Source organism: Nicotiana tabacum, chromosome 7, assembly GCF_000715075.1.
Source record: "Nicotiana tabacum cultivar K326 chromosome 7, ASM71507v2, whole genome shotgun sequence".
Classification (NCBI taxonomy): domain Eukaryota; kingdom Viridiplantae; phylum Streptophyta; class Magnoliopsida; order Solanales; family Solanaceae; genus Nicotiana; species Nicotiana tabacum.
This window is the reverse complement of record NC_134086.1, coordinates 107829204-107851801: the sequence shown is the minus strand read 5'-3', so window position 1 is coordinate 107851801 and position 22598 is coordinate 107829204. Positions and strand designations below refer to the sequence as shown.

The following is a 22598-nucleotide window of genomic DNA, read 5'->3' as shown; positions in this document are numbered from 1 at the left end:
TGTTACTATGTGTAGAGACACTAATTATGAAAACTATGGCTGTTGTTCACAAATTTAAAGTACTAGTGCTTATATTAACCATAAGCAACTTTCACATTAGCTAAAGAACTAAGTGGAAGCTATGATGTTCAATATCTTATAATAAACACAACTTATGAACAACATTTGTCGCAACAAACAAGAACGAGATTATCTGTTGTCCAGGCATTTGAGAGGTTGGAAAGAGGGGCATTGCAGACAAAGAATCAAAACTAAAGGAGAAGAAGTGTCCACGTGGATGGTACAAAAAGGGAAATAGAGATGTAACCCAACACCTCATTGGTCCGAAATCTATCCACCAGAGATCTCTGATTTCATCTGCAGATTTCATCCATCCTACTTGGCTCCTTTCAACGTCCCCTTTTGATCTCATACTCTTATAACCAGGAATCTCACTTCTTTCTTCCAAAGTAGAAACAACCATCCACAACATTGCATTGTAGCTTACTACTGTCATTCTATTCTACACATAAGAAATAGGCATGGCTACAACATCTGCTGCATTGCTGAATGGCTTGAGCTCCTCTTTCTTGACTGGTGGCAAGAAAAGTCGGGCCTTGTTGGGTGCTCCAGTTGCCGCCAGAGTTGGTGGTCTTGCCACTCCCAAGAGGTTCATTGTGGTGGCTGCTGCTCCTAAGAAATCTTGGCTTCCTGGTGTTAAAGGTGGTGGCAATTTGGTTGACCCCGAGTGGCTCGATGGCTCGTAAGTTCACCTTATATCTCCCGACCCTCAACTCCGTAGAGATGAATCAAGGATTTAAAATTAGTGCAACATGTATATATGCTTCGAGTAGAAAGCTTGAACCCTGAATTTGCTCTGCCTGAATCTCTACTAATATCCTACCCCCCCCCCCCCCCCATTTTCATTCTTTTGCAAAGGCTTAACCGTATTTGAACTTGCAGGCTCCCTGGTGACTATGGTTTTGACCCACTTGGTCTTGGAAAGGACCCTGCATTCTTGAAATGGTACAGAGAAGCAGAGCTCATTCACGGCAGATGGGCAATGGCTGCAGTATTGGGCATCTTTGTTGGTCAAGCCTGGAGTGGCATTCCGTGGTTCGAGGCTGGTGCTGACCCCGGTGCTATTGCACCTTTCTCTTTTGGCTCACTTCTTGGTACTCAGCTTCTCCTCATGGGGTGGGTTGAGAGCAAAAGGTGGGTGGACTTCTTCAACCCTGAGTCTCAGTCAGTAGAATGGGCCACTCCATGGTCCAAGACTGCCGAAAACTTTGCCAACTTCACTGGAGAACAAGGTTACCCTGGTGGCAAATTCTTCGATCCCTTGGGCTTAGCTGGTACACTTCAGGACGGTGTTTATATCCCCGACACAGAGAAGCTTGAGAGACTAAAGGTTGCTGAGATCAAGCATGCTAGACTTGCTATGTTAGCCATGTTAATTTTCTACTTTGAGGCCGGGCAAGGGAAGACACCCCTTGGAGCTCTTGGTTTGTAAGGGATTTCGTATTATTAAACATTTCATTGTAAAGAGTCACTGGATGTAGAAAGAAGAAACCAAAGCTTGGATTTGTCTCTCCAAGCTTTTCCCCTTGAGAAAGTTTAAATTCTTCCCTTGAGACAGTTTATCATCTTACATAATTATATACTTCAAGAAAACATTTAAGATTGCTCTGGCCCAAGTATTACAGTATAACAATTGTAACAATACAGAGGCAGAGACATGGTAGTAAAAATTCCAATCAAATGATTCAAGAATCCTGACTTAACATCTGAAGAACCTAGTTCAAGAATGAGCATAGTCTGCAGTTTCAATTGATAATTTGATCAAAATGCGGCAAAAACCTTCACAACAACATAATTCAACCAGGAAGGCAGCATTGTCAGTGAGCTGCAGCCTTCTGGGGTTACAAGAGCAATATCTCATACAACAAGAATTAGAATTGTCATAAAAATGCACGGAAGGACAAAGAGACCTTTGCTCACAGATACAGGAAATAGGCATTCATCCTGAATGTAACAAACCATTTCGTTTAGCTTTGGCAAGGACAGAAACCAAAAGCTCATAGAACTACTCATCAGATGATCATTTTATTAGATTCCCTAGTTTAACATAAATGGGTTGTGGGGCAAGATGGAGGGAGAAAACTGATCAAGGTGCCAGAAAGTTGCCTAGCAACGGACTTGTAGCTGCACATATTTACTCGCTGCTTGTAGCCATCAAGAACTCACCCTCACAAACCACATCCCCTACTAGATATGCCTTTCCTTCCATCTTTATTATTCCAAACCATTTTTGCAGCTTGATCAGTGCCATTCTCACATTTTTTATAAGGTTAAGATTTTATTGTTAAGGTACCAAGATGGTACAAACTAGTCACTCAGACAGAAGCCAAAAAGAAGCAAACTACTACATCCTTCTTCCTAATAAATCCAGAAAATCCATATACTGATCAAGGTTCACTAACAGATTGCTTTTACACCAAAAGTAAAGATTATATAAACATCTATTTTTAGTCATAGAAATATGTTCCTTTTCAAGATCAGTGTCATTCTCATTACCAAGGTATTTCCAGCCACCACTTATGTTGTTCGGACTCTCCGAAAATGTCGTCAGGTGTGTGTCGAATACTCCAAAAGTAGTACATTTTTGGAGGATCCGACACGGGTGCGGCAACATTTTGGAGAGTCCGCGCAACATAGGCCATCACTGGCTTCCTGAACCACCTTACTTTGTCTTTCCAGCTAAGAAGAAGTTCACTCTGGAGCCCGACCCTTCAGGTTACATTCATAACCGAGCCACCAGCTTGGGTAAGAGTAACTCGTAAAAATTAAGGACTTCACCTATCTGTTCGATAACGACATGAAGCAACACTCATTGAAGAAAGTTCAGAACTATCATCAGTTAAATTAGCATTGGCCTTAAAATCTGAAGTTGGTAATAAGACACCAAATTTATCCAATTACTTCGATTTTAAAAAGAGGAACTCTAAACATGCCACACTCAACAAGACAAGATCACTGAACCAACAGAAATGCACATTCAGTATCAGTCATGGAATGAAGAAACAAGTCATATACATACCTCAACCATGAGAACACCGCGCATGATAGCTCAGGGAAATGCCCAAGAAAGAAGTTATTATTGATAGTCATATTCATTATAGCCATAGGTGACACCCCGGATTCTATTCAATCACTCTACCCACTAGAACAAACAGGTAAACTGAAAATAATGCAGCCCTCATCAGTAAATCAACCACATTGCTGAAACAAATGAATCAACCAACTATGCCTTATGTCAATCTTTCCTTTTTAGTGTTGAAATATGTAGTTAGAAGAAAAAATCAACTACACCTCAATCCCGAACTAGTTGGGGCGGGTATAGAAGTCCTACATATCCATTCAACTCTATTCGAGTCCATTTCATTCCAACATTAACTAATTTGTCATTTCAAGTCAATAATGAAACAAATTAAGCACATTTTTACAAACAGATAACAAATGCAAACCGATGGGGGCAAAATCTCGGAATCTGAATACTTCCATCACACTAGGAAATGCTGGGTACCCTAATAAGCAAATCAAAATTGCAAACATTTGAAGGAGCTAAAGAGCGTGCGTATGAAGGGAAAAAAAAAGCAAATAAATGGATTAATACATTACTCAATTCAATTGGGGTTTCAGTTTTTGGCATCATATTCTACCACTGGGCAAAGGAAGGGAGGAATTCTCAAAGCCCTTTTGATAACTGAGAGTGGAGAAGATAGATGTGATACAGCCATAGAAGCCATAGATGAGATGGCATCATAGTTTAGGATTTTAGGCGACCGTTCAAGTGGGAGTTGCGACTTGAAGAGAAGTATGGTGCGACACTTGAATAACTGAAGAAGTTGAACAACGAATATACTTGGCGGACAGTTTTTTATTTTATTTTAAATTTGAACATTTTTTAAGCTAGACTAGATATCTTGAGATTAAGGCACGGTTATTCTTGCTACTTGTTACACATTGTTTTAAGTAAAGATGCAAAGATTAGAATGAGGATTACATACTCATTTCCTTTAAATAAAAAAATACAGATGAAAATAAGGATTACATACTCATTTCCTTTCCTTTTTCTTTTTGTTTTACACATTTCCGTTTCTCTCTTAGAGCCTGTTTGGCCAAGCTTCTAGGAGCCAAAAAAATACTTTTTGAAAAATTTAAGGTGTTTGGCCAAAATAAAAAAGTACTTCTTAGCAGCATCATAAGCAGTTTTTCTGCGAAGAAGCTACAAATTCTAGCTCCTTCCAAAAAGCAGAAGCAGAAAGTTAATTTATTCAAGACAAAAATAACCTTACAATAAATTTATATATTTCAAATTATCCCTCATTAATTTAATTGTCCTTTCCTTTTTCTTTTCCTTTCCCTTTTTTTTTCTGCTATACATTTATTCTCTTTTTTATTTTAATCAAATTTTTATTCTCTTTCTCCTATTCTTAAGAGTAGTTTTTAAATTTATATTGAAGATATATTTAAATTATCATGTAAATAATAAGTAATACCAAACACTCAATATTATTACTTTGGAATAACTATATTTTATATTAATTAGAATTTTTAATTTATATTTTTACTTTACGTTTTATATTTTAACTGAATTCTTTTCTAATAAATGTTTAAATTTATTTTTCTTTTCTAAATAGTACTAATCGCTACATGAACCTTTACTGTCCTTTTTCGTAATTTGATACTTAAAAGTGCTTTTTTAAAAGATTGGCCAAACACGATGAACTTCCAAAAAGCACTACTCAAATGAATCGGCCAAACACAAACTACTTATTTTGCAAAAATACTTTTTCGTAAAGCACTTTTCAAAAGTAAGTAGTTTTTGGTAACTTGGCCAAACGGGCTCTTAGAACCAAATGTATGCCTGAGTTAGCCTGAGACTTCTAGTTCATAAGTTCATGGGTCGTATTTTGCTAGTGTTGCCATCACGAGTAATGTTTATTACTAATTATGAAAATAGATGTTTACCCGTAAACGGTACAATGGAATTTATAACGTGGTTTATAGATAATCGAATCGATTTGATCCCAAAATGATAAATAAAATGTAAGACTTAACATTAAAATCGATATAAGATAGTGAATAGCCTGATTCCGGGAGCGGAGCTTCCAAAGGCAGTATAGCAATATTAATAAGCAAGAAATGAAATGTTATTGAGCTTTTAAATAGTGTATAACATAAGTTTGTCAGAAAATTCGTGTCCCTACAATGGTTGTTGAAATTATTATTAATAGTTGCACCTAGGGAACAAAGTCCTAGAATCAACCTCCTCTTAAATGACAATTATGGGGACCATTGAAGAGTGTGTAACGACAGGCTATGAATGCTAGAATTCTCTATAACGGACTATGTATTTAATATTGCAGAATATTCTTCATTGAATACTACTGGGTGTTAGGCACTCGTCTGTCTTCACTAGCAATCTTCCCTTCGAGGGCTCTCCGGTGGTAACCGAAGCTGCTGCCCCTGGTCTTGATTTCCACCTGTCTCACTTTTCGTCTTTCTCTGGTTCAATGTGACGCTCTATTATATGAGTATTTAATATGAACCGATTTTATCCTATGTAGATAGTCTCCCTGCTTTACGGTGGCACATCTTTGTATCATCGGGAAGTTGGAGAAGATACCTTTCTTGGCAAAAATTTTTTTGACCCCGCTCTGAAAAATTTCTCACGCTTGATTAGACGCACATCTCTTCGCTTTTAATATTCCGAACACGCGTCATCCCATGATTTAGCAATACTTTCGTCAATTTTCGAGGTAATCATGGCCATGATTTTAGCCACCGATTCCTTTACTTGTACGTTTCATCCTTATTCTTTTACATTTCACAGTTTTTCAAAGCTCTCTCAACTTCTTTGCATCCAACTTTTCCTGGTTTTCACTCCTCTTTAATCTTCTTCTTCTTCTTCTTCAAAGAACTCTTATTTTCATCTACTAACCATGTCCTCTTCTTCCAAAAATTCAAGCTCTTCAAAGAAGAAAGAAAGCACCAATGATGCTGCTCCTCCTACAGAGCACCATTATCCCCAAAAAGCTCAATACAACCAAGGATTTTGAGGAGAAATTTCCTTCTGCTAACTCCGGCACATGGGTTGTTGGTGTCTACCCTTCTTCTATCCACCCTTCTAGCATTCCTACTGTAAAGTAAGATTGTAGTTGCATGATTTGAACATCATCGCTCCTGATATGGCGGAGCGAGTAATTTTTCCCAAGAAGGATTTTACATAGGTTTACATGTATTCCTTCACTTTGGTCCCATTCTCATTGAGCGGGGGACTTGACTCTATAATCTTGGAGTTTTGCTTCCATTATCAAGCCTGCTTGGCAGAGCTAGGCCCTTCTGTGTGGCGGATAATAGCTTGTCTTGGCGCCTATGCTAGGAGACGGGGGAAGAGCTCTCCCTGGCTCGAATGATGAACCTTTACTCCCCCAAGATTTTCCGTGGGGGAATGATAAACTTCATCAAACATGGTCACCATGCTTTGCTCTCCAGCATGGATGATGATAATGATCGTGGATGGATGAAGCAGTTCGTTGATGCTTCCTCCAGATCTAATGTCTCTATCAACTAAATTCTCTTTTCTTCACCGGATTGATACTAGCTTACCTACTCCTGCTCCTACCTAATCCAAGAGGGCCGATGCCCGATTCCCCGACCCACGAAAGGCGAACAACATGCTTTGCAAGCAAATATAATATCCCCTACCCCTTTGAGTCGTCATAAGCTAGAAAGCGTACCAGCTGTTTGAGTCACGAAAGGAACAAGCAACAGATTGATTAAGCGCTAACACGCTCAAGCCTATAGTGTTAGCCTCGCGCAGGCGATCCAATCAGAAGATAAAAAAAATAGATGAGAAGATAATGGGCAAAGGACTTTGGTCGTTGTTTTGGTCGAGCACTCTCTTTTCTTTGTCCAATTCCGTCTTACCAAACAAGACTGACTTCTTACCAGCCCGTGAAGGGTTGAAAGGCTGGACTAGGTGTCACACCTCCTTTTTACCTACACCCCCGGAAGGGAGTATATAAGGGAATTTTTTCCAATTAAAAGACAATCGAAAAGAGATTATTTTATTAAAAATTCAGAGTCGCCACTTGGGATAATTTATGGTGTCCCAAGTCACCGGTTTAAATCCCAAATCGAGGAAAAGATTGACTCTGTATTACAGTCCGCGAACCAGAAATCTGGGTAAGGAATTTTGTTAACCCGGAAGAAGGTGTTAGGCATTCCCGAGTTCCGTGGTTCTAGCACGGTCACTCAACTGTTATAATTGGCCTATTATCTGATTTTAATACATGTTTTAGCCTATGGTTCATTTTTAACTTAAACCGCTTTTATTCATTTTTTAAAGAAAATTGCAACATTATTAGAACACGTCTCGAACCACGTCACATAAATGCATCCGTGATTTTGACATATTTTAACATCGTTGAGATTTGGATTTGGGTCGCATAAATGCACACCCGAATTTAGGAATGTAATATTATTAAACTAACGCGCCCTAGCAATTACGATTTTGCAACTTTGCGAGGGCCATTGAAATCTGCTAAATGGCGCACCTCGAATTCTAGGGGTCAAAACGAAGCTAGTCAAAACGAGGGCCATGCAATTGTTATTTGTTCGCGCACCTCGACTTCCAATTTTAAAAGGGAATTTCAACTATACTTAGAGGGCCATAAACTATTTGATTTCGAATGGCACGTTTCCACTAATTAAATTAACTAAATAAGATTTAAGGGAATTATAGCTACTTGTTAAAACATAGATAAATTTAAATTGTGAATCTAAAGGGGCTAAGACTAAGTGAAAATTACTTTATTTTGTTTCAGAACTTGGGCTCGGCCTAACGTGAGGCCCAGTGACCCAGCGAGCCCAAACAAGAAGCTCCCTTTGAAGCATGCTCAAGTCAAGTGTCATAAAGGTTGCGAATCGAACCCATGCAACAGCAAAATCGACAGATTCAGAATGGTCCGCAAGATAAGATTGCCGGTTAATTGAATACAACGAGGAAGAAGGTATTAACCAATGAAGCAAACAAAACTGAGATGGCAATAGAAACGAGAGTGCGAACAAAAGAGAAAAAAAGGGATTTCACATTTGAAAATCATAAACTACTGAGTATTCAATACGATACATTAAGGCAATCATTTGGTTGAACAATTTCAGAAATCATCACATGGTTACGCACTCACAGACTAAGCTGGTTCGACCAAAACTCAACAGGCACATATTAGCAAGCGTTTCTTTTAACTCATTCTTCATACTTTGAACCTTTATTCCAAATGATCCTAAATTGAAAACTAACTTATAAAGCAACTAGAGAATATAATGTTCATGCCCACATTCTGCATACAGAACTCAGCTAAAAGTCATTTGGCAAACTTAGCTTAACTTACTGCACTAATACAGGCGAGACTCAAAGAAGAAACAGATGAACCACAAAAGGAAATCCAACACTAATTACGGAAATACTAAAAAGAAAAACTAGCATGGTCCAATTCTCAATTACAAGCCATTCTTTGACAAATACACTAATCAGAACATTTAAAGCTACATGGTGATTATAAAACTGAAAGAAGAAGAGGTAAAGTCCATCAATAACATCATATACCTCTCATTCTCAACTCATACTTCAAGCTACACATCAAATGACACCCATAAAGATCGAAATGTACCTAGGAAAGAGAAGAAACAAAGTAGAAATGAGTGTCAGTAGTTCAGCAACAGCAGTAGCAGAACCCAGCAACCAGGACTCCGACAAAAACAAACTCAGAACCAAGAAAGAAGTGCAGCAGTCCAGAAATACAGTTTCAATCGAGTGGTAACTCAGCGAAATTCAAACCAAGCTTAAAACCAAATTCAATCCATCTCGAACACTCAATGAATCAAAGATTGCTTTAGCAGGTTGGAAATTTCTTTACAAAATCAGAGAAGGAAATCAATGAAACAGTAAAATTCAGTCGTTTGGTATTTTCCTAGATTTTTATCTCTTAGACCCTGCCTTGAAAGGCAAGAAAAGCTGCCTTTATAGGCAAGACAAGTAGGGCAGCCTTAAAGAGTTCAAAATTGCACTTAAAACCTTATGAAAATTTCATTTTAGCTTAGAAATCCCTAGTGTAAACCTCAGAATTTCAAAATAGCCCCCACCCCAGCTTCTAGGAAGTTTCCTAGTTCAGTTATACAAGATTCCCAAGCCTAGACTACCCAAATTACCCCCAAGTTCCTTGTTTTTACCCTATCCTATCAGCCCAGAATGGGTCCGGTTGGACCCCAAAGGCTCCACACAAGTTAATTCTGGCAAGACCTGGGCTGAACCATCTCCTCCTAGGGCCCAGGTCCAACCCTGCCAATCATGAGATTCCTAAACAAAATGTGAACAAAACTCCAACGGCCCAAGAGTTAAAACAAACAAAATTTAAAACAACACTAATTAACCAATTAATTAACAATCCAACCTAAACTATTATCAGGAAAATTAACATGAAACCAAGAAGATAACAAAGGACATTTGGCTAAAATTTGGAAAGGAAATCTGAACTCGACACTGATTTCACTCAGAACATGCTAGAGAAGGAAGAAAACGAAAAGGCGGGGCAAAGAGACAAACAAAACGAAGAAAGAAAAAGAAAACTTACCGATTTAGACTTGAAAACATCGAATAATTCTGATTTAACCTCAAAATAGTGTAACTCGCCTATTCTTTGGTAAGAACACACGAATAACACCATTCTGAGATGAAACAGACTTTGGACACTCAGAGAAACGCGGAGGACTGAACTTGCATGCATAACCTCCAATTTGGCTTCTAAACTCGAACCTTAATTTTGAAATTCGAAGGGTTCAAGCCGTGCTTGAGGAAAACTGACTATGGGATAGGGTAGAGGATATGAAGGAGGTAATGGGGTGTAAATTTGGTGGTGGTTGGTGGCAGCGCTGCCATCGGAGAAAACAAGGGCAACGGTTAGGCTTTCGGAGTTTTGAGGGATTCCGGTGGGATTTGAAGGGAGTTGATGATGGATTCATAATGAGGAAGGGTAAAAGGAGCTTTGGTGTGAGTTTTGGGGTGTTTCGTGGCCGACTGCCGCCGTGGGCGATTTCCGGCGGTTGGTTATCGGTGGTGATTAGGGAGATGATGGGGTCTCTGGGGTGTGAGGTGAGAGATGGAATGGGGGGGGAGTCTTTAGACCATTATATATCATGTAATCCCCAACTTCCAGCCGTTAGATCAAGTTACCTCGACGGCTGGGATCGTCTACTAGCTAAACGGGGTCGTTTGAGGAGGAGGGGGGAATTGGACCGGGTTAGACGCGAGTTTGGGCTAGGTAAAGGGTATTATAAAGGGCTGAAGGAGATTAATTTGATTTCGCCTAGAACAGTTTTTTTTGTTTTCTTTTTCTTTTCATTTATTCTAATTTCTTTTAAATTACAATTAAAAATAAAACCTAAATTAATTCCTGCTCAAACTATGCCATCCAATTACATTAACTAACTCTAAATAATTACCACAAATAATTAAAACCAAATTAAGGAAAAACTACCAAAATTCAAGATTAAAATTAAAAGTGCAAAATAAACCTTTTTTTGTGATTTTTTCCATTTTTATAAAACGACTAATTTGTTAATTAATCCTAAAATGCAAAGTTAAATCCTAAATGAAAAATGCAATATATTTTTGTATTTTTTATGAATTAAAATGCACAGACAAAATGCAAACAATTAACAAAAAATGCCACGAAAATTCACAAAATTATAAATACTAAAAGAAATTATTTTATTTTAGAATTTATGGGAGTAATTCATATAGGGCAAAAATCACGTGCTAACACTAGGTACGAAGAATAAATCTATATCTGTGCATGGAAGTTGCTAGATGACAACCACTTAACTGTTCGAGCGCAATGCAGTGGTGTTGGTTCCGATTCGATAAAGGTAGAATGCCTGGTTGAAGGTCCAGTAAGGAGATTGGATTCTTCCTTTTATCTTGACTGACTCTAATCATGATTTTAACTCTATTATGATGCCTCCCTTTGTCGCAATAGAAATCGAAGGAGATCTTGATCTAAATCCGGTGCTTCGCAGAATTCGGGACCTAACGATGTTTGGTTCGTTGTCACGACCCAAACCGATGGGCCGCGAGGAGTGCCCGAATCCTACGTGTTGAACATCCTTAAGCATGCATTTAAAATGTAAACATGAATAATATATGTGAGGGAAACCTATCCAAAAGACATATGTACATATACATGCGAAATACAGTGGGCGAGTCGGCGAGGCTACTATAGACAACTATATACCCAAAACTGGATGCCGACAAGGCTACATACTATCCGACTATATATAAATGTCTACATACCTCTAATAGAAAATACAACTGTACAAGGATGGAACTGGGCCACTTCATACCCATATATGTATACAAGCATATCGTACCAAAATCAAAACCAGCTCTGGATCAAGTGGAACACGCCAATTCTCGCTGATCAAGGATCCTAAGTAAGAGGACCGTCAGCTTGCCTACCTGAACCTACAGGCATGAAACGCAGGCCCCGGGAAATAGAGAGTCAGTACAAACAATATACTGAGTATGTAAGGTATGAAAATCAGTACATAAGAGATATAGATGAAACATGGAATAAGTAATTCTGCCTATAAGTCTAAATAACTTTACAAATCCTTAAACAATTATAACATCATGCACGTGCATGTAAATGTCGTGTCATGCATACATATAGGTGTACATAACATTATTAAGCCTCTGAGAGCATCCCTCATAACATGTCTCGAATAACCACAAGTATAACAAACACCCAATCCCATACGACACTTCCCAACATGCTGCTTACCACACTATGCACATCATGGCAAGGGCGACCTTATCTGACTTGACTCACCCCTATACTGAGAACCTGAGGCCCTGGAATTCTGACCAGGCCCTGAATATATGGAATGATCAAATCTCTTACCGCCAAACTGAGTGGGTGCACTAGCCGATGGCTGGGTTGGAGTCCTCGGGTACTGTTGTCTATGACCACCTCGAAACTCACCAAAAGGACTCGAAGACCTCGCTCTCTTATTCTGGGCCATATCATGCTCACGATCGGCCCTCTGTTTCTGCTTACTCTCCTCTACATCCTAAGCGTATGCCTAAATATGATAAATATCCATTTTGGCTGATGTGAGACCGACATACAATCATTAAGCAAGTGCGACTCTAACCTATCACGAACCGGTGAACCCGATCCTCCATCTTAGATACAATAGTGGGAGCATACCTAGCCAATGAATCAAACTGAAGATTGTACTCCCGAACTTATGTTACCCTATCGAAGGGTCAAGAACCTATCAACTCTGGCCCGTCTAAGCTCTGGTGGCAGATACTGACAAAGAATAGCTTCTGTAAACTCCTGCCATACTGCTGGAAGGGTCAGTCGTAGTGTCCTTTATTACCCTCAAAGTCCTCTGCATTCTATCGATAAATACCTGAGGGTCTTCATTTGGATCTGCCCTAGTGAATACCGAAGGGTTCATATTAATGAAATCACGAACCCTCGCACAGACAGACCTATCTTCATGACCAATACCTACTTCCTGACGCTGAGCCTGTGCGAGTACTAATCGAGTTAATAGCTGAATAACATCTCTCATCTCCTGACCCGGTGTATCTGGATGAGGGGCTGAACATATAGGGGCGGGCGCTGGAGCTAGTGCCCCTCGGAGATCTTCTGGAAAGAGCGGGGTATATGAAGTCTGAGATGGAATCTCACTATGAGACTCTCCCCGAGCCCTAGTAACTCGTGGCGCTCGACTAGTAGTCTCACCCTTCGTAGACTTCTGACCCGTGCTAACGGCTGTAGTCTTCGGAGGCATCACTGAAAACGTAACATATTATTAGGAACATGAATTCTTATATCGCACGATCTAATATAAGAAGAGAGAATAACATCCAATATATCCTATAGCCTCTTGTTTATAAGTGCGGTGCACAACACACCCATAAACAAGACTCTACTAGACATAGTCTGTAGACAACCCTAGGACAGAACTGCTCTGATACCATTTCTGTCATGACCCAAACCGATGGGATGCAACGGGCACCCGGTACCTTACAACCGAGTACCAATATAACGTATCTTTTCGTATCATGCTATCACAAGTAAATGAGGCAGAAGGGATGCCGTAGGATAGCTAGATCAAAACATGTAATGCCAACTTATACATAAGACATATGGGCCTATAAGATAAAAATGATCACTCGTACACTAAAAATAGGCCGGCAAGGCCATACAATATTTTACGTACATGACATATGTCTACAAGCCTCTAAGAGTGCATAAACATCATAAGGCCGGGATAGGGCCCCGACATACCAATCAATACGTGTCCAATGCATACTGACCAAAATAGGTAACTCCAGAGCAAATGAAGTGCACCAACACCTTTTGCTGAGCTTATAGCTTACTTGGAGGGCTCATAACTTGTCTATCAGGACTTGTGGGCATGGAACACAACGTCCCCAAGCAAAAGGGACAGCAGTACAAATAATGTACCGAGTATGTAAGGAATGAAAATTTGTAAATAATAGACAATAGACATGAGAGGAACATGGAGAAAAAGACTCGACATGTAAGTCTGGATAACTCTATAAATCATGTAATAATTATAGTGTCATGCATATGCATATGAATGTCACGTCGTGCATAGGTACATGTGTTCATAACATTATCAAGCCTCTGAGGGCATCTCATCATATCATCTCGACCACTATGAGAAAAATCATCAACGTATACCAGCTGATCAGATGGTGGTGCGTATATAACGCCGTAACCTTTTTCCATGTTCCATATACATATATATACATATATACGCGTCTATAATGCCATCTGGTCATGGGTCAATGTAAATGAATGCAATGCATGAGAAGTACATCAATAAAATCTCTCAGAAATGTCATAAGACCATTATGCCCCTAATGAATATCATGAAATAAACTTTATCAACTTACTTATTTTCTAAGACCCGTGAACAAATGATAGAATAATATGATACATGGGGAATCAAGAACATAAGCATCTCTAGTATTTCTATGGATGAGTCATTTATGGAAGTTGTGCATTTTCTCGTTTCATTTGTGTCGTATAGGTCATGCCAAAAGAAAGAAGGGATAACCTTATCATACCTGAACTGATTCTCTTGACAATCCTTCTAACACACGTCAATTGCGACAACACGTAATAGTGGATCGAAGTAGGGGAAAATCCATATGATATTCTTGAAAAAGATTGCACTGTACTCCCTTAGAATCGTAAATTTCGTTGCTACTATGCTAAGAAGTCTCGTATGAATTCTTGTTGAAGTAACTCACATTACTATTGAAACATATGATCTTTGCTTGAAATTTGCTTGCTGAAGCCTTCTTTGAATTGTAGAGACTCAAAATGAATTAAAGAGGTCTTTTTAATCTTTTGGGTGTGGGCCCCACATTTTAGATGACTAAGCTATAAATTTCTTTAAATGTGACACCTTGCCATATGATTCAAGAGTCATGTCTTTGGCTTTCATTGGCTGCCACATACTATTTCCATCAAACTTATCCAATTATATTGTTAATTTCTCAAAAATTCATAATTAATCAATTATCCACATAATTAAAAATTATCTCAAATTACTTAAAATACTATTCACTTTTAACACACTTTATACACCATACTATCATGGTCATGTGGTATCTTGTATGGTACATAAGTACCTTGTATTTTAGCTCAGACCGTATTTTCTCCCAAAATATCAAACTTCGACGAAGATTTATTTTCATCGATTTGCTTACCCTCTCACCTTCACGAATTTACTCATCACTTGTTTAAAATAGCATAATACTTATAATCTCCAAATAATCTTGTCCTTGAACTGAGGTCAATTATCTTACGACAATTTCACGTATAATACTACAAGGCGTAATATCGTCATAATATAATATTGTGGAGCGTAACATCATCGTAATATAATACTACGGGGTGTAATATCATCGTAATATAATATTGCGGGGCGGAATATCGACGTAATACCGCGGGGCGTAACATTCGTCATATGAACTGAACGATAATAGTCTATTACCCCTCTACTTCATTTGAGCTGAATTACATCCACCCTCTCACTGTCGAAAGCTCCGCAACACGTTGGAGAGCTTTTAGATCCCGCCCTAAAATGACTTTTTGAAAATACCTTAAATAGGTATTTGGGCCCTATCAAGCCTGCTTTCCTCGATAAAAGCCCACAGAAGGGCCAAACAAGCTTACTCATCATCAAAAGTTCTACCTTTTTTCTTTCCATACTGGCCATCCTTGTAGATAGATCAAGAAACAACCTTTGGATCGAGATCCACAACTATGGATTCCAATTATTCTTTTTTGTGCAAAAGTCATTGCAATCCAAATAGCGTATTTTCGGTTAAAGGCCTAAGACTCACTAAAGCAATTATAGCTATTCGCTCCTTCTAGTTCTACTGAAATGCGCTCCAAATAGCATAAAAAGAAGCTCGAGTTTAATTAGGGGGCTGAATAAGAGCCAGGGGATCGGTCCGAGATCGAAAGAGCCTTGGATCAACTTGAATTGACAAAGATTAAAGAACAAGTCCTTCCTATTGGGATAGCTGCATTCGAGCTTTGCCTGCCCTTTATAATAAAAAAATTCGGCTCGGTATTGAGTAGGTGAAGAGTCTCTTTCGAGCGAGATCCTTCCACCTTCATTATACTTCGAACAGGTCGATGAGCTTTTGGACAATTCGATATGAGCTGGCGTCTCTAAAGTCCTTACTGGTCATAGCAGTTCGCCTTGATGCTGGGGAGATAAGATCCATAGATCTAGATAGAGTCTTCCTTATAGAGGAAGAGTACGTGCACGGCGAAAAAGGACTGAGAACCATATGGCGAGCGCCAAAATTCTAGCACAAACTGCTCCCACAGGCACGCATGATAAGGGACTTGTAGAAAAATTCTTTCTAGGTTTGTCTTATGTCTCCGAACCCTCTTTGTGTCATTATAAAATTAGAGAAGGGCAGCCCCTACCAAACTTTTTTCAAAAATGCAAGCAGGGTTTGAATCGTTTTATCATTTGAAGTAGGAGCACAACTTTTAATAGGAAAGCTTGTTCCACCACTTTGGCAAATTCTTTCGTAGTAGCTTGAACTGAACGCATCCTTCCCATGCTCCGTGATAATGGCGGTGCCCCGAAATAAAGGGGCTCCCAAACTGAAAAAATAGTAAGCATAGAAATGACGTAGCCAACTTGAGATTTCTGCAACATTGATGCGGGATGGGTTTCCCCCATAAAGTTTTGGCTTGGAGGTCAGAAATCTGCCATTTCTACAAGCAGGGAGGATCCAGAGTGTTTCCCCCTCCTATTCGAGGCTACTGGTGTCATCACCTTGCAAAGAGGTGGATCCAACCAAGACAGAACACTAGACCCATTTTGTAGACGGGTTGGGACCAACCTGCTTTTGGAGCCTGTTGTGGGAGCTGAGGCCACATTCACTACCATCATAGTCTGGTTCCAATTAGGAGGTCTTCCCATTGTATTCTATTATATACATGACTACCTTACTTAAGCAATTCTTCTTATTCTTCTTCTTTTTTAGTTGAAGTTCTCCTTCTCCGGATTTATCCAGTGAGCACAACTCTTGCTCGGGTTGTTACATCCCATATTTTTGTACGTGAGAGTACGTCGTAAGTTAATTAATGTAAGCTCAGAAATAAGATCATCTTTGAAAGTACATAAAGTAAGTTAATCATGTTAACTTGGAGGTTATAAATATTTAAGATCATGAACTGCAAGTACCAAGAGGGTTGGAAGGCTTAGAAGCTAAACGAATTGAAAAAAATAGGTTTCGTTGAAAGTCGACAAGTTGGGAATGTAATAATATGTAATTTTGGGGTGAGACTAGGGTGCTCAAAATGATAAGGAGGTTATGTTATGAGTTATTTTAGTCTTATGGTAGTCGTGTGTTATGTTTTGAAGTCAAGCGAGTTGTGGAACAAAAGTTGGCAAAGATCATCTCAAGTTACATTCACAAATATGCTGAAAATTAGGTAAAATGTATCTGAGCATTTCTCCCAATATACTTGGAATATGGGATGATCTACCTACCCAATTGAATATCTACGAGTCTAGTTTCCAATGGATTAAACCATTTATTGATACAATATTGGAGTAGAGAGATATTTTTATTTTTGCAAGACTGCATAAATTGGTAGGTAACAAGTAGGTGCATCACCTACTTGCCAAAGTGAGAGGCCTCAATCAAAAGCTCCAAAGTCGGCCAAGAGGGGACATTTAAGGTCTTATAAACTCATTTCTTCCACCCATCTTTCATACCAAGAACAAATTGAACCCCTGCAACTCTTCCCCAAAAATCGACACAAACCCTAGGTTATTTCGGGTGTTACGATGTGATTCTAGTGCCGAAAAGCCCGGACATCTTGCTAGTTTCTCTTTATCCTTCTTGTAGCTGTGTTGGAGGACTGATTTTGGATGAAGAAGGGCTGGGTTTCATGGGTTCTACTCAGTCCAAGGTAAATTTATGCTTCTCCTTCCATTATCTAGGCTTGTACGAGTTGTAACACGATCGTAAAGACTAGACCTAGCGAGTTTCGAAAGAGTGGTATATTGTTGTGTCACTGTTGGCTGGTTGTGAACTTATTTTCAAGTTGAATTCATGGCTGGTTTATGGGATAAGAGGCTTAATTATGTACTGTTGGTTGTGTTGCTCAATTTGAAAGATAAGACAAGTCGAAATGTGTTTTAGTAAACAGAAAAATCAATTTTGAGTTGCTGAACTTGTGAGACTGTTTTGTGGTTTGTTTCGTGTTACTGTTGGGTTGTCTCTTTTGCTACTGTTTTTATGGAGTTTGGGAGGACAAAGGGTGTGGAGAAATACCACATAATATCAGGGTGATTGGCTGGCCGTTCGTCATTGCATTTTTGGGTTGTTTGACACTACTAGGGTTGTCGTTTTGTGTATGAACTAATTGGGGTGTGTTGGCTGTTTTGTGGTATTTTGTGATGGATATAAGGTTGGGAAATGATGTATGCATGTTGTTATTGTTGTGTTCTCGTTTTTGGTGGTGTTATATCAAATTGGGAGGAAGTAAAGATTATTGGGGAGATGCTACCCGTTTTATTATAAAATAAGCTTGTCGTTCGTTGTGTGATAGTTGTACCTTCCATAACTTGATCATAGTATTGTTATCATTTTTGTAGATTAAGGTGCAATGAGACGATTTTGACATGGTTATTGGACCGATTATGATAAGGTATGTTAAGGATCAATCTTTCTTCATTTTGGCATGATCCCATAACGATATGTGTTTGATAACGAGACATAAAGAGAAGTTTGTATTTCTGACTTTATTCACATTATCCTAGTCTCATAAGTTACAGTATTCTCCCTTATTGGGACTTTCTATATGTTGATATCCAATTTTTTTCTAAATTTTTTATATGCATAAATACCTTCAAAATAGCATATATATGCATATATAAGCGTGAGCAAGGTTATTATATTTTTCCATAATTTTAAAGATTTTAAATAGATTTATTTCCTTTCCTTTTACTCATAAAATCCCCAATAATTATCCTTCAAATTATTATTGGGGTAATTTAGTCATCTAAATTCCATATTTATGCCAAAATATGGTTAAAATATTTTTTATACATTTTTATAATTGCATTTTGCATTTTTAAAGCTAAATGACATATAATTGCAATATTAGCCTTATTAATGTATAATTACATTTGTATGCATAAAATTGATCTTCTATATTTTTAAAATGTTAATTATATATTTTAAATCATTTTAGTATATAAAATTATTTTCCATAAATTATCTGTTATTTATTATAAATTATATGGGGTTAAATTGGCTATTTAAAACATATCTAGATTTGCATTTCAATTTTAGCCCAATTTTAACCCAACCCCAGCCCAATTTCGTATTAAATTACCCGACCCAAACCCTAAACCCACCTACCCGACCCAGAATCAATTAAATCATGGCCGTTGATCTGAGAGATCAACAACCCGTATTAACTCCTTCTTTTTTTTATTCCAAATGACCCCCAACCCTAAATCATTTTCCAAATCCGCCGCCTTTGTATTCTCTCATATCCTCTCCTCTCAATCAAACCCTAGACCTTAAACCGCTGACCTCTCTTCTCTGATCTTTTCCGGTGATCTCCCATCAACTCCTAAGCCTCCAATGACTTCTCTCATGCCACACTTGCCTTCTCTAAGGTCTTCAAGGGCCAATGGCCACACCGACTTGCACCTAGGGTTCGTCACTTGTCTGTTCTTGGCTACTCCGGTGTGATTTCGAGCAAAATCACACTGTATTTGTCACGATCCTTGGGATTCTAGATAGGTTCTTTCATCTCTATATGGATTTCTTCTGAAACCCTAATTTCTTCCTTATCTCTTAGATCTGAACAGATCTAGGATGATACGAGTTGGTTTATTTAGTATTTTACACTATTCTTGGAACTCGTTTACAAGAATCATCGATCTCAAAGTGTTTTCACCTTCTTCTAAAATTATGGTTTCGGAAATTCTTCGAAAACTTTATTTTAACTAATTTTTTATGTTTAAACTTCTATTTCTTGTATATTTTGACTGATTCTGTAAGTTTATTACCTCTTCAACTCGCCTATGTTGAAAGCCCTAATTTTTCTAGGGTTCTTCGTTTGATTTTGTGACTGGCCTGTTCTTGTTTGAGTTTTTGTGACTGTCTCACTTCGAATGTGTTTCTATTGAGTTTCTTATGCTTGACATACATCAGCTCTAGGTGCTTGTGTTCGTCTTGACTGGTCAAGACTTGCCTCTTTGCTTGCTATGTTTAGTTACTCCTATCTCACTCTTTTTATATGCTAAAACTCTCTCTTTGATTGACTCTGAACTTCTTGTTTCTTGGCTTGATTTGAAAACTTCCCTTTGGACCTTCAATTTTCCTATTTTAACTTAGGAACCGATGTTACTCTCCTTAAATCACTAATTTCGAATCCTTGATTCCATGATTTACTATATGCTGATTTTCGATTATTTTCATATTCTGCAACTTTATTTTGTTTTCTTACCTTATTTGGTTAATCGGGTATTTTATTGATTCTTCATTAGCTGTTTCCTTAATTGAACCCCTATGTACTTACCCCTAATTATCTATTTTGTACCTTATTCTCTACTTGATTTCTTTCCTTAATCATTTCTGCCTATTACCGTTGGTTGATTACCCCGTAAATAAAAGAGTACTTGCATTGATTTGATTCTGGTTCCATAATTACTATGCTACTATGATTCTTGCCTTATTTTTATCAAATTTTGAAGTACTATATATACATATTCTCCCATTAACACAGGGACGAACTTTGGTTCAAAAACTCTCTCTTTCACACTAAAAAGCTTTCTGCTCTCTTTTGTGTCACTTACTATTATCTAAAGTCAACCGGTTGCAAGCCAAGGCTGACTACTGGGTTCTCTTTCACTTTGTGTTTACTACCCCCTTTAGTGGTATGTTCCAATTTTAATTCAAGTCCCAAAAATAACATGCTTCTCCTGTTACTTCAATTTGTCATGTTTCTAATATGCTTTTACCTATGGTTTTGTTGTTCAACCTGCAATTAGCATGTCTACTTCATTGTCTTCTTTACTGCATGCTATATACCCCTTAGGATCCCCTTCTAGTATGTCTTAATGTGTCTATGTTTCCCTGATTCCTGGCATGACCCCATCCTGTGTAAAGTAATTGGCTATCCTAAGCTTCTTGATTATGTATTAACTCTACAGTTCATGCTATACTTTAATGAGCCTTGACCCCCTTTTAAGGGTCCCTCTGGTTCTGTACCTATTTGTATCTATGTTTACTATGTGCTCTATGCTTACCCCAAATCCCCATTACCCCTAAGTGGATGTTGTCTGACTTCATGTATTGAAGTGCTGATGAATTTCTTCTAGTTCTGTATTTGGTTTGGTTGATTGTTGATCACTTACCTTTTTTTTAAAAATTAAATTGTATTATTCAATAACTACCTATGTGTTTTACAAAACCATTTCTAACAAACCTTCTTTTAATACTGTTTTCCTACTGAAACCTTTTAAATTGTGTCAAGCACTCTCACTCTACTCCTAAGTCACTAGGTTCTGCCCCCTCCAATATGTGTATTGCCTTGGGATCCTCTTGAGAACCCTCTGAACTCTAGCATACTGAGGCTGGCCCTTCCATACTGCACTTACTCAATTTGGTTATCAAGTCTAGGTGTGAGCACTGCCCGGGATCCTTGAGATCCTTAGGGAACTCTGACACACCTAGACGATGATATTGTCTATGGAATTTGGGCATTTGAGGCTATTGGAGGCTTTGAAAATTTGGGCCTATTTGTAGGCTCCCTATAGAATAACTTCTTATTTTTCTTATCTACTCATGTAATTCATTCATATGGTCTTTAATAATTTGTAAACGAATATTGAGATAATTAGTGAAAAAGGGCGGGTAGTTACATGTTTGTGGGGTAATACGGGTAGAAACCATGCCTATAGGACTTTATATTTTGCTATGTTTGCCTTACCAAGTAGAAACCATGCCTATATGACTTTTAATTTTGCTATGTTAGAAATCATGCCTATAGATATCAAGTGGTTCCAATAATATAAATCATGTTATAGGTCTTAAAATCCACTTCACGAGTAGATACCATGCCTATAGGATACGGTCCAATTCAACTTTTGTTATAATGAGTGTTTACACGTGTTTTCATTTGTTATCATGCCTGCAATCTTCTAAAATCAGTTTTAAACAACTAGATATCATGCCTATAAAGAACACCACCATAAATTTTGCCTATATATTCAAACCAGTTTAGTTTAAATAAATCAATCCAGTCCACGATTAGTTCACTTCTAAACCAGTTTAATTAGTGGTTTATATTTCCTTGAAATGCGTTTTTTCAAAAACTGCCTTAATCTATCATTAGACAGCATGCCTATAGGGATTCAAGAGTATGTTTCTTTTAAAATCTACCCTGTTTACTGTAAAACATAATTATTCCACGCGTAGGCAAGCCTATAGGCATTTCCAAATCCTGTAACTTTGAAACTGTTTCTGTTACTTAATGTCATTCTGATCTTTTAAATAGGCTTTAAAAAATCAGTAGGCAACTGGTAGGGTCATTATTTCTGAGTTTATAAAATAAACTACATGTCTTTTGTGTCTTGATATTCACATAGACATCATGCCTTAGGATACTGTTTAACAAAGGCCCTTACTTGTGCTTGAGTCGTGCTGCTTATGTGTATTGTTTGAGGAGGTAAACTTGAGCCTCTAATTGCTCCCTTTTATCTTATGTGCTAAGATCCTAATTGTTCTTTCTTGTCGCCTTAGTATTTTCACCTTTAAAACCTTAGGGGTCTGTCTAGAACTACATATAGGTAGAGGTCCTAAAAATTCCTCGAGGACCATTAAGAAGGGATGGGTAATAGCACGCAATAGAGATCACTGACCAACACTCGTTTTAATG

General features: G+C 38.1%; 1 protein-coding gene across 1 annotated transcript; it reads left to right on the top strand.

Moving 5' to 3' along the window:
• The first annotated feature begins 325 nt into the window (after nt 1-325).
• Nucleotides 326-1662, top strand: LOC107802876 (chlorophyll a-b binding protein CP24 10A, chloroplastic-like). The gene is made up of 2 exons (XM_075217479.1): nt 326-742; nt 943-1662. Exons 1-2 carry the CDS (start codon nt 522-524, stop codon nt 1490-1492), a joined length of 771 nt encoding a protein of 256 aa, XP_075073580.1. The 5' UTR covers nt 326-521; the 3' UTR covers nt 1493-1662.
• Nucleotides 1663-22598: the final 20936 nt, after the last annotated feature.